The sequence below is a fragment of the Eptatretus burgeri genome, chromosome 2 (assembly GCF_056783735.1).
Source record: "Eptatretus burgeri isolate ZD-2024b chromosome 2, Ebu_testis_v1, whole genome shotgun sequence".
NCBI classification, from domain to species: Eukaryota; Metazoa; Chordata; class Myxini; order Myxiniformes; family Myxinidae; genus Eptatretus; species Eptatretus burgeri.
Genome location: NC_140962.1, coordinates 138,638,591 through 138,651,412, shown reverse-complemented (window position 1 = coordinate 138,651,412; position 12,822 = coordinate 138,638,591). Strand labels below are relative to the sequence as shown.

At 48.3% G+C, this 12,822-nt stretch overlaps 1 protein-coding gene across 2 annotated transcripts in view; it reads right to left on the bottom strand.

Annotated features, from left to right (window-relative positions):
- LOC147033275 (max dimerization protein 1-like) overlaps positions 1–12,822 on the bottom strand; it is a 100,072-nt gene that overhangs the window by 54,538 nt on the left and 32,712 nt on the right. The window contains exons 1-2 of one of the 2 annotated variants that reach the window (XM_085871499.1): positions 1,035–1,383; positions 638–722 (exon numbers count right to left, since the gene is read on the bottom strand). The exons of the other annotated variant lie outside the window; for it this stretch is intronic. Of the exons in view, the coding sequence (XP_085727625.1) occupies positions 638–722; positions 1,035–1,095 (146 nt within the window). The 5' untranslated portion in view covers positions 1,096–1,383. Of the gene's footprint in view, positions 1–637; positions 723–1,034; positions 1,384–12,822 lie in introns of those variants that run through there. 2 annotated transcript variants of the gene reach the window in all.

Genomic DNA, 12,822 nt, shown 5'->3' with positions numbered 1-12,822 from the left:
CTCTCTCTCTCTCTCTCTCTCTCTCTCTCTCTCTCTCTCTCTCTCTCTCTCTCTCTCTCTCTCTCTCTCTCTCTCTCTCTCTCTCTCTCTCTCTCTCTCTCTCTCTCTCTCTCTCTCTCTCTCTCTCTCTCTCTCTCTCTCTCTCTCTCTCTCTCTCTCTCCAAGCACTTTTCCCCTCCTCAATGCACATCCACATGGGCCTCTCCCCTCCCCCTCAATGCACATCCACATGGGCCTCTCCCCTCCCCCTTCAATGCACATCCACGTGGGCTTCTTCCCTCCCCCCTCAATGACATCCACGTGGGCCTCTTCCCTTCCCCTCAATGCACATCCACGTGGGCTTCTTCCCTCCCCCTCAATGACATCCACGTGGGCCTCTTCCCTCCCCCCTCAATGCACATCTATCCCAATCTCTATCCCCACGTGCTCCTCACGAACCACATCCCTGTTCCTTCCTCCTCCTCAACGCTCTCGATCCACGTGCAGACATCGTTTACAAAACGTCTCCACGTACCTGTCAAAACCTCTCCGCATCTCCTGCTTGCACACACCTCATCTCTCATCGCGCACACTCCTCCCCTCTTATCGACCCGTGCCGTGCTGTGCCGTGCTGTGCCGTGCAGTAGTCCTTCCGTACCTGCAAGTTGCCGTCTTCTTCCCACTTCTGGCCCTTTTATTGTCGCACGTCGCGGGCAGCAAGGAAGCATATCCGTGCTCAGCCTCTGTCCGGGTGACAGCACGAGTAGTAAGTACAATGTGGCAGCACGAGTAACAGGACCGCATGCACGGAGGAGGAGGACGAGGACGAGGACGATGATGAAGCCGAAGATAAGAGAGCTGACAATAAATAAATAATTAAACGGTGGCATGCCGACAATAACAACAGCAACAACAACAACAACAACAACAACAACAACAACGTGTCGCTGACTGCGCCCGTAAATCGGATCGAGCAACGTGCACAACGTGCACAACGTGCATCGGAGGAGGAGGAGGAGGAGGGAGGGAGGGGGACCAGACCCAGGGTTGAGCACCTCGTTCCCGCCGCTCCAGATATTCCGCAGCTTCGATCAGACGCTCGATGTTGGCCGCCATGACGCAAATCAACGAGATCCTCCTCTTTGCTTCTTCGTAACAACAAGCAGTCTTCTTCTTCTTCTTCACCTTTTCTCTCCGATCGTTTCCTGGCGCTTCCGAAGTCCGAACGCCCAAACCGACCTCGCTTCGTCCGCGCGGCTGCGATATGTCATCGAAATTTTTTTTTAAAATACAAAAACTCGATCTTAAACCCTAATTCGCTTCACGCGATCCGAGCTGCGTCGACGGCAACGACCGCCTGGGACGGGGGACGCACGCGCCACGCGGACTGTGCCGTTAACGGCTGTTTACGAGGCGAGCGCAGTCCCTCCCCAGCAACACACGACGGCTCCGGGCGATTGGTGCGCCATCTGCCAATCGGGTTGCCTCCCTCATGGCCGCGCCCCCAATTCCGTACCACGTGGTACGCGGCGGACCAATGACGAGCGCCGTTCTCTTCTGCAAATGTTTGTTGTGCCATGTGTTCTCGATCGAGTCACGTGACCCACCGTCGGCCAACCGCCTTGAGGGAACCACGTGACGCCTCCCCACGGCCACGCCCATGTGTATTTTTCTTTTTCTTTTTTTCTCCACCTTGTTCTCGCTGTTTGAATTCGAGTATATTGTGACGTCATTATTCTACACAACCCCCCCACGTTCACCTAACGTTCCGAAACGTGTTCCTGCAAATATAATTCGAAGCTCATCAACGTAACCATGGATAATTAGGCGATATTAAACACGTTGTCGACATGTGACCGCGGGAATTCTCCGCAGTACAATATTTCCATCTAATTTTGGGCTCCAGTGCCAACTTGCTTTTGGGAACTGCAGCATAATTGGTCGGATTAATAGTAATTAGTCTGCTGCGAAGTGTTCGAGGCGAACGTATTTTAACCGTTTATATATATTTTAAATTCCCCCCCCCCCCCGATCCTGGCGGAAATCCGAACTTGTGACTGGTTACGGCGAGGTCACGTGACGCTCCGTCGTCCCTCGAGTGTTCCGGAGCACGGACTGTTTGTCACAATGAGCCGTCGTCACAATGAATTGTTTTAATAATAAAATAATAATAATAATGTTTCCTCACGAGGAACTTTTTTGACTCAGGAGGCCCATCAAAGTCTGCACTATTGTTCCCAACCGATGGTTGTTTGTCCGTGCTCTGTCCTCTCGACTGCTGAGCGTGGAAAAGTTTTGGCACAACTCGGTCGGGTTTTGAACCACTGACCTCCCAGACTTGGCACCACTCGGTCGGGTTTTGAACCACTGACCTCCCAGACTTGGCACGACTCGGTCGGGATTTGAACCACTGACCTCCCAGACTTGGCACGACTCGGTCGGGGTTTGAACCACTGACCACCCAGACTTGGCACGACTCCGTCGAGGTTTGAACCACTGACCTCCCAGACTTGGCACCACTCGGTCGGGGTTTAAACCACTGACCTCCCAGACTTGGCACGACTCCGTCGGGCTTTAAACCACTGACCTCCCAGACTTGGCACGACTCCGTCGGGGTTTGAACCACTGACCTCCCAGACTTGGCACAACTCGGTCGGGGTTTGAACCACTGACCTCCCAGACTTGGCACGACTCCGTCGGGGTTTGAACCAATGACCTCCCAGACTTGGCACGACTCCGTCGGGGTTTGAACCACTGACCTCCCAGACTTGGCACGACTCGGTCGGAGTTTGAACCACTGACCTCACAGACTTGGCACCACTCGGTCGGGGTTTGAACCACTGACCTCCCAGACTTGGAACGACTCCGTCGGGGTTTGAACCACTGAATTCCCAAACTTGGCACGACTCGGTCGGGGTTTAAACCACTGACCTCCCAAACTTGGCACGACTCGGTCGGGGTTTGAACCACTGACCTCCCAGACTTGGCACGACTCCGTCGGGGTTTGAACCACTGACCTCCGCGACTTGGCACGACTCGGTCTGGGTTTGAACCACTGACCTCCCATACTTGGCACGACTCGGTCAGGGTTTGAACCACTGACCTCCGCGACTTGGCACGACTCGGTCTGGGTTTGAACCACTGACTTCCCAGACTTGTCACGACTCGGTCAGGGTTTGAACCATTGACCTCCCAGTCTTGGCACGACTCGGTCTGGGTTTGAACCACTGACCTCCCAGACTTGGCACGACTCGGTCTGGGTTTGAACCACTGACCTCCCAGTCTTGGCACGACTCGGTCGGGGTTTGATCCATTGACCTCCCAGACTTGGTACCACTCGGTCGGGGTTTGAACCACTGACCTCCCAGACTCGGCACGACTCAGTCGGGGTTTGAACCATTGACCTCCCAGACTCAGAGGGGATGCTCTCACACATCCGTTGAATACCTGTCCAGTATTGGGTAGTCGATGCAGTCGAAATTGTTTTTTTTTGTTTTTTTGAGATTTGTTCTTCCCTTATTATCAGTATTTAAAATGGCGATTTCAGTTAATGCAATGGCGATTTCGATGAAACTTGGTTGGTAGGTTCATACCATGACCTAGTTGTGTGCAAATGAGAACCGTTGCTATGGACACCACCGTTGCCTAGCAACGGGACTTTGAAATTTTCGAAAAATCATAAAAAATTTATTTTTTCGAAAATCAAAAATCGGGCCACGAGGGTCTGTGGGCAGTACATTCAGCCATATTGTCAAAATTTCCAGCCGGAGCCTATGAAAACTGTCGGAGAAGATAGACTTTGAATGAACCCTGGTCGAAAACAATAAAAAAATGAAGTTCGTTATATCTCAGAGACTACGAGTAAGATATACATGAAACTGGTGTGGTAGGTTCATGGTATGTCCTAGTTATGTGTGAAAAAGAACCGTTGCTATGGACCCCTCCGTTGCCTAGCAACGGCCAAAAAACCTCTAAATGTGGGGGTATTTTAACGAAAAAACAATCTGCAGCATTAACCCTTGAAGCTGGAATCATGAATTTTCTTGTGCTTAATCCTCAGGTCATTCCCCATCGAACGGTTCTATTGGGTAGTCCATCGCGTTCCATCGCGTCAGGTTCTATTGGGTAGTCGACTACCCATGTCTGCCTACCGGCTTGTCTGTCTATCTGTCTCACTGTTCGGTCCAGTGCTCCGTTGATACAATGCCGATTTCAATGAAACTTGGTTGGTGGGTTCATACCATGACCTAGTTGTGTGCAAATGAGAACTGTTGCTATGGACACCACCGTTGCCTAAAAATGGGACTTTGAAATTTTGAAAAATCATAGAAAATTAATTTTTTCAAAAATCAAAAATCAGGCCACGAGCGACTGTGGGCAGTACATTCAGCCATATTGTCAAAATTTTCCAGCCGGATCCAATGAAAATTGTCGGAGAAGATAGACTTTGAATGAACCCTGGTCAAAAACAATAAAAAACGAAGTTCGTTATATCTCAGAGACTATGAGTCAGATATACATGAAACTTGTATGGTAGGTTCATGGTATGTCCTAGTTATGTGTGAGAAAGAACCATTGCTATGGACCCCTCCATTGCCTAGCAACGGCCGAAAAACCTCTAAATGTGGGGGTATTTTAACGAAAAAACAATCTGCAGCATTAACCCTTGAAGCTGGAATCATGAATTTTCTTGTGCTTAATCCTCAGGTCATTCCCCATCGAACGGGCCCATCACGTCAGGTTCTATTGGGTAGGTGACGACCCATGTCCGCCTACCAGCTTGTTTATATAATTAATAACATTTATTGTTTGTCCTATTCGTTTTTTCCTTCGATTTGGTGTTTAAGCTTCTTACTCACTCAAGGGAATTCCTATTCGTACAATTTTCATATTTGTGTTTTTACGGTTGAATTTGCTTCAATGTTTTTGGGACAATCTATTTATTACGTATGCACGGATTCAGGTCGGTGTGTGTGTGTGTGCGTGTGCGTGTGTGCGTGTGCGTGTGCGTGTGCGTGTGCGTGTGCGTGTGCGTGTGCGTGTGTGAGCGCGCGCGCGCATGGTGTGTATGGCATCGGGTGGTTGAGGCCTTTTGAGCCTACGCTTTTGACGGTACAACGAGTTGTTCACAAGACTTCTCACGGCTCTTGAACCAATCTTGGACAGTTACTCCATCTTGCAAGGTGTGGAGGTTTCCAATGAGCAGGCACGGGTAACGTGCTTCCTTCAAGGAGGACGTATTGCACACAGGAACAAGATTCGACGCACTCCACCACCAGCCAGCCGTTGATCTGTCAGGGACAAATGAAATTTTCCATCATGTTTGCTTTTGTAATAAATAGATAATTATTATTACATCTGTCGCTGAAGGTTATGTTTTCACCCCTGTCTGTCTATCTCAAAAGGTGATGGATGGATTCAGAGGAAACTTGGTGGACAGGTTGAGTAGGTGACCAGAACAAGCCGATTCGATTTTCGTTCAGGTCCGAATCCAGATCTGGTCTATCAGTGGGACACTAAATGTAAACTGTTCAACCTGGCAGAAGAGGAGGCTCATGGAGGAGCTAAATGACAAAGGGCAGCAAATTCACAGACTACCAAAGCGACAGGTTGTTGGGGAGGAGAGTGTGCACAAGGAGGAATAACACTAAAGCGAGTAACGATGGCCAAGAGAGGAACACATTGGAATGAATCAATGTATGTGTACGTATTCACGAGATCATGGATGTACCTGGGTGAGCACCTGGGGTCGTGATGGGTTGGGCATTAAAAATAAAAAAAGCTGAAGTGAGAAGGACTACACAACGGACACCGAGACAATTCTACCATCAGGTGAATAAAGGGGCGAATTAATGCAGGTGGGGAACCAGGTAGGACTTGGGGTGGGTGAGCAGGTGAGGGTTTTTTGAGGAATAGGTGTGACCTGGGCTGTCTTTTAAGACGGCAAGTGGAGCGAGGTCAGATGTAAGCTTGTATAAAATGGAGAGCCCACCAACCTTGCTGCCATCGGTGGGAGAGTGGCAGTCCTTGGGAATTCACGTCCTGCCTTGGGATACTCAGGGTGTGGAAGACCACCTCAAGAGGAGCATAATCAGAAAAACAGACTTGTACGCAGGGATCGAAGCCAACAGAAGAGCGAAGCAAAGAATGGAAGTTTTGTACACTGAGCTGAGAGTGCGGAGGACCAAGGGAAGTTGGCAATGGATATTTACAAAAGGTCAGCGAGGAACACGTGAGCTGAAACGGGAGGAAAGAATGGCGTTGGCTACATGGGAGTAATTCTCACAGACATTGGGGGAAGAGTGGGGAGAACAATCGGTGAAGACAATTGGAAGCTTTATATTTGTTCAGGTCAACAACAGTGAGTCCATCGATGAACAGGTACGTGACCGTGCGAGATGTCAGAAAAGACAGATCTTAGAGGGGGGAGGGGGGGGGTCTTGATACCGCTGAAGCTTTGGGCATCACCTCCAAAAATGCAACACAGATTGCACCTGTTTAATTGACTCGAATGCCTCGCATACCTCGTGCATATCCTGAATTCATGGAAATGAGAGATTGCAATGACACGAGTTTCGTAAATATGACTGCATGCCTAAAGCAAACATGCACAGGTCGTCAGGTAAAGAGTCTTATTCTTCTTCTGTACGCAACACAAGCCTGCGGGTAGCAGCATATTGGCTTCGGGTGTGGCTGTGCCTCTGATGTGATGCCCTCGAAGTTGGGGCAGAAATTTGTAAGCTGTTCAGGGTGCCGGCGATAGCTCGAATACTCTTCACGAAGGACACCGTGGAGATCTCGAACGTCCACCAACTAATGCCGGCAGATGGGACGCCCAGTTTAACGTCCATCCGAGGGACGGCACACACATTGATGAATCATCCTGCCTGTGAAACACCAGGATGACAGTTTATAGCTAGGTCAGGATTCAAACCCAGACTGGACAGCTTTGAGGTGAGTGTGCGTACCTCAAGGCCATCCTTACAGCCTCTTGTTAAACTACCCTGAGCTCTTTGGTTGTGCGGGACATCCATATTTTCGCTGAGATAGCAGTAGTACAATATTTAACAACTGTTGCAAAAAAAAATAAGAAGAAAAAAAAAAAAGGTTAAATTAAAGAAAAAATAAAAACAAGTAATGGAAGTAATAGTTCGTGACAATGGAGTTGGATAGAGGGAATCTCATTGTAGGAAAGAAGTCGACGATGTTTGCAACCTCTCCCGGAAAGCTTTATTACCCTCGCCGGAGGAGATGGTATTGCATTGGGGTCTGTTTGTCTGTCTGTCTGTCTGTCTGTCTGTCTGTCGCCTACAGGTCACAATTTTAAACCGATCTTCACGAAACTTCACCACATGGTCGAGTTTGTCAGAAGGAAGAAGCTTATTGTTTTTGAGGGAAAAAAGGTCAACAAGTTAGCTGAGATTTCTAAAATCCTCAATTTTCATCCGATTGACTTGAAATAGGAAGAGGATTGAAATTTCAGGTCACTGAATTCAACAGGCCAATTATTTTTTGAGGTCAAATTTGTTTCATGGATTTTGCAAGTATCGTGCTCTGCACGACGCCTTCTTGCTTGTTTGTCCGCACAGAACTTTCGCATTTTTTTCCGCAACCGCTTGTTGGATTGAGATGAAATTTTCACTCATGTATAATGTTTTAATAATTATGACATCATAGGTCATATGATGCGGCAGCCATGTTGGAAAAAAAACAGAAAAACTTTTGGAAAAACAGAAGAAAAAAAAATCTCTGAAACCACACCAAGGAAAAAATTGAAACTTTGCACGTAGCAAGTACTCCTCATGGGGAATGAGTGTAACTTTTTATGGGGTTATAGGTGCCTTCATTATGATGTCATAATTGCAGACGTAGAACACTACATCCAATCAGTATGAAAATTAGGGGTCATCTAGGGATAAAATGGTCCACAAAATTTTTTTGATAACATCATTGGTCACAAGATTTGGCAGTAATATTGTTTTGTTTTGTTTTTAAACCTTCAAAAACCTTCTTCTCTGAAATGGCTGAACAGATCAAAGCAAAACTTTACGCACATGACCGCCTGTCCATGAAGAGAAAAAGGTTCAAACATATTATCATGTGATGGGTCACGTGATTTGGCAGCCATATTGGATTTACCCTAAAACATATAAAAACCTTCTTCTCCATAATGGCTGGACAGATCGAGGGGAAACGTCATATAAACGTTCCTCAAGGCATGCGTGTACAAGGTCGTAAAGGAATAATTGATGTCACATTGTTTGGCAGCCATACTGGGTTGAATAAAAATATTAAATCATGTTTTCTCTGGAACCCCTTAACCAATCAACGTGAAACTTCACAAATGTGACCCAGCAGTGATGGGAAATACATGTCTCAAATTTCAACTTGATCGGACACACGGTCTGGCAGCCAAAATGATGAATTTTTTTGATGTGGGATGTTTTTTTTTTCTTTTTTGACTAAGGCTCACTTGGCTGTGCCTGGATGGGTTTGAGGGTAGAGGAGTAGCAGCTGAAATGCGAATCCTATCCAGGTTCTTCCTGATGACTTCATCTTTTATTTTTGCTTGTTCGGGTTCCTTCTGATTACTCCAATGCAGGATTATACCTATTTGGTCTTCCATTTGATCTGAATTGAAATTACTTTAATCCCATTCTGAATTCAATTGAATAATAAAAAAAACGTCACGGGTCAGGTGCAGGTGCCCGATCAAAGCGGGACGTCTTGATACCCGGTCATCATTGCCAGCAGTTATAAAGTGGCAGTTATAATTATGTCTCCTATTAATTACGCAACACACCACACAACACACCACACAAAACAAGTCCTGGTTGTGGGTCTGCACTCTCTGATTGCTCTTTTTCTTGTTAGCTATTGGGTCAATGCTGGTAATTGTTACAATGGAGCTGTAACTGTCAGAGAAGGACCAGCAAAAGAGCAGAAAAAGATGCAAATGTTTGGAGGATTTGAGCAGAGATATTGTCCGGCCTAGTTGTGGATAAGTTGTTGGAGTAAGGCAGACACTTTAAGGTGAGAATCTCATCGAAAGGCTCAATATCTTACATTCGTTCCGATTTCAAATAGTTTTTGTCAAATTAGTTTGCCTGTTTCGGGGCTGGCAGGATCTCTGAGCTTGCTATCCTCGGTTCGAATCTTGACCCAGCTATACACTATCACCTTGGTGTTTATGTACTATCACCTTGGTCGCAGGGCGAGGCATCGATGTGTGCACCGTCTATCTAATGGATGTTAAGCCGGAGGATCCATCTGCCAGCATTGGTCGTTGGTGGACGTTAAAGATCCCACGGTGTCTTTCATGAAAAGGAGGTACCCTGAAAAATTTTTTTTTTAACAAATTCCTGTCACCATCACCCAAATGCTGGGCATACCATCCAGTTCAGGAAAGACTTGGGCTATAAACTTCCCCTGGCTGACCCCTTAAGAATGTGGGAAGATGGCCCGTTTATGCCATTCCCATGTGTACCTATGGTTCATGATTCTGGGGACACATCTCCCTGTGTATATATTTGTTTCTTGTCTATTAATGTCGTTGTAATTCACACTTAAGTCCATTGATCTGTACTAACGTCTTTGTCTTGCATGCGATTGTGTACAAGCTCCACCATGAACATGAGATTAATGTACACAGTACAAATTATATAAATCTACACTTGCCTCTGCCCATCATCTCTTGAAAATTGGTGAAGGTCCAATGTTCAACAAAGGCTCGATTGTCTCTTTCAAACAATGTACTGTACGTACATGGACAGCACACGGCCCGTCAGTCTTTATGGCCCGACAGTGTTAATAAAAACTCACTCAAAACTAACTGGGTTCACTTGTATGTCCAGCATTCACAATAATTTTCTGCATCTGCTCTTCTTTCAGCAAAAAAACACAGATGGAACTTGGAATCAAACGTGCTTTAAAGCATCCCAGGGAAGACCCCGATTCATAATGTTGAAACTGTTACAACTGCAACTAGAAAGCATCTCAAAATGCAATTTTAACCTGTCCGCATCCGAAACTAATCTTGATGAACTAAACCTGATAAAACCAACAACGACAAAATCATTATATATTTACTACTTTGTGTTCTCTCCATATTTGTACCGGGCGTAGTGGCGTGCGCCTGAAATCCGGCTACTCGGAGGCTTGGGTTGGAGGATCGCTTGAAGACGGGAGCTCTGCACTGGGCCGCGCTATGAGAGGGTGAAGGGCAGCCCGGAATCATGGCGAAACCCAATCCTTATCCCTGTGTCGTAAGAGGCGACCATGGTTGCGTCAGGAAGGGCATCGGCGTAAAACCTATGCCAAATCAGTATGCGGATCATAACGGATGATCCGCTGTGGCGACCCCTAACGGGAGCAGCCGAAAGGCGAACAACAACAAGTTCTCTCCATATTTGTCTCCACGACAAATCCTCATCGAGGTGCATCTTGCGTTTACCCACATGAGTATGTCTGTTAATCACATACTGTTTGAACGCGAGTTTGACCATGAGTACATCTATTGATTACGTATTGTTGCGGATGAGGAAATTCGCAAACCACCATTCAGGTCCCGTAGGTGAGATATCTCTGTAAGTACATGTGTAGTTAGCCCCAAACCCGTTGTTTAGAGGGAATAAATGTGATTCATTCGGGCTACGACCCTTTGAGATAGTCGTTTTTCTGTTCTATCTTTATTTTGAACCAACCACGTCTCAACCGCCATCACACAACAACCACCAACTGCAACTCCGCTTCACAACAACAACAACAACAACAACGCCAACAGCCACGACCTTTACCTTCACAACTCGCTCCCGCAAACATCGCATCACCGCCATTCCAAACGTCGCCATGGCCATAAACCACCACAATAAACCCTCCACCACCTTCACCTCTCCTTCTGCGGCCATTCCCGCACCACTTGTGAACGCTGAGCGTCAGGCTGTCCTGGCCTCGTATGGGACGCGCGCCGAACCTCGAGTGCAAAGTGCGGCCTTTCCGAGGAGAATTCGGATCAGGAATGATACACGCCCACTTCTGATCCATCCAATCAGCAAGCGCGGGGCGGTTTGGCTCCGCCTCCAGGCGCGTCGGAGTAGAATCGGGATATGCAAATTCTCGGATCAGGGGAGACTCACACCCCTTTTCCTCCGTCCAATGGGCGAGCGTGGCTCCACCCCCGAGCTCGTTCTGATCCAGAAATTTGCATATGGGTTCTCCTGCCGGCCTATAAAGCGCCGGGCACGGGGCGAATTTGGCAGTCAGTTTGGGAAGAGTCAGTCTGGAGAGGTTGGAGAGCCGAGTGGAACTCGCAGTCTGTCGGGGTTCGGAGTCTGTCGAGGAGCTGCAGAGAGAGGAAGCCTGGAGCGCGGTCGAGTCGGTTTGAGCGCAGAGTCGGCCTTGGAGGAGCGGGGAGTGAGTCGGGAGGCGAGGGCGTACAGGTGGTTTGCTGCAGTCGGCTGAGGAGAATTGGGGAAGAGGCCGAATAGCTCGGGTCCGAGGCAAGGAAGACGGCGGTCGGCGACAAGCTCGCAGTGGAATCGCTCGTCGCGGGACCCAAGCAAGCCAGCTATCCTCTTTCCCCAGAGCATCAACAATTCCCCACTTCCCCCCCCCCCGCGCTGAGATAGTGCGAAAAGGGGGGCCCCGTTCCCACCCCACTCCAAGCAGTGCCAACGAAACCCGCGAAGGAGCGTGGAGTCGGGGCGCCGCCGCGCCACCACATTGGCGGCTCATCACAAAGACACGGGTAGGATCCACCCGGTCTCGCGGACCTGACCGCTCTTTCAGGTCCCGCGCAAATATTGGCCCACAGGCCCCGTCTGCCCCCTTGTCTTTGAGGGTGGCCCTTTTCTTTTGCTTTTGAGTAAATGTGTTGTTGGCGCCGTCTGTAAAGTAAAACTGTGTAAGTGTTGCCGTGTGCTCGCGTAGTCGGTTGTAGATCTGCATTGTTGTGTTTCTTTTGTAGCATTTGCTGTAGGTGCATAAATGTTGTAATTGTATATGTGTGCTCTCCGTGTGCCGCGGAATAAATGTGCATCATGTTGAACTGTTTTCCCGTTTCGCTTCGTCTTTTCTTTAATTGAATCTCCATCTTGCTTCACGTAAAGGGTTGGTAGTGGGCTTAATACTCCCGATAATTAATCGGAACCGTCGAGGCCGACGATAACACCGCTCGGTTATCCCGATAGTATGGAACGGGTCGCTTACGTGGCCCGTGTCCGGAGTCGACCTGCGGCGAGGTGCGATCGCCCGGTCTACCCTCCGCGTGGGTACTTAGGTAGGTCGAATTTGGCGAACAACCCCATCCCACGCGGGGGCCGATTGGCACGATCGTGGTGAGGCCGAAAGGCCCACCTGTGACTAGCTCTCGGCGTTAGTCCGAGAGGGTCACGACAGAATTGTCCGTCCGGTGGGCGACGTGCCGCGATTCGAGTTACGTGGCCGTTCGCACGCCGGCGGGCGCGAATTCGCAACAGTATTATTGGACCATGACTCAGTCTATTAATTATGGGCTATTAATTACGCACCATTGGAACGTACCTTTTGGACCCCTTGACCCTTAGACCTCGAGACCTTCTTCAGACCCCTTTATATTCCTTAAACCCGATAGATCCATTAGACTCTTTCGAGCTGTACTGACTGTTGGAATATCCTATTTAGACCTTTAGACCCCTTAGAACTTCGAGACCCCCTTTAGACCATTGTAAACCTTTTAAACAATTTTATAAGCCTGCCATTGGCGTCACAGTTAAGGTGGCTGGCTTAAGATCTTCAAGGGTCTTGAGTTTGAGCCCCTTTCAAGCCGTGAATTTACACCAGGTGGGCTGACTCATTCTGACATCC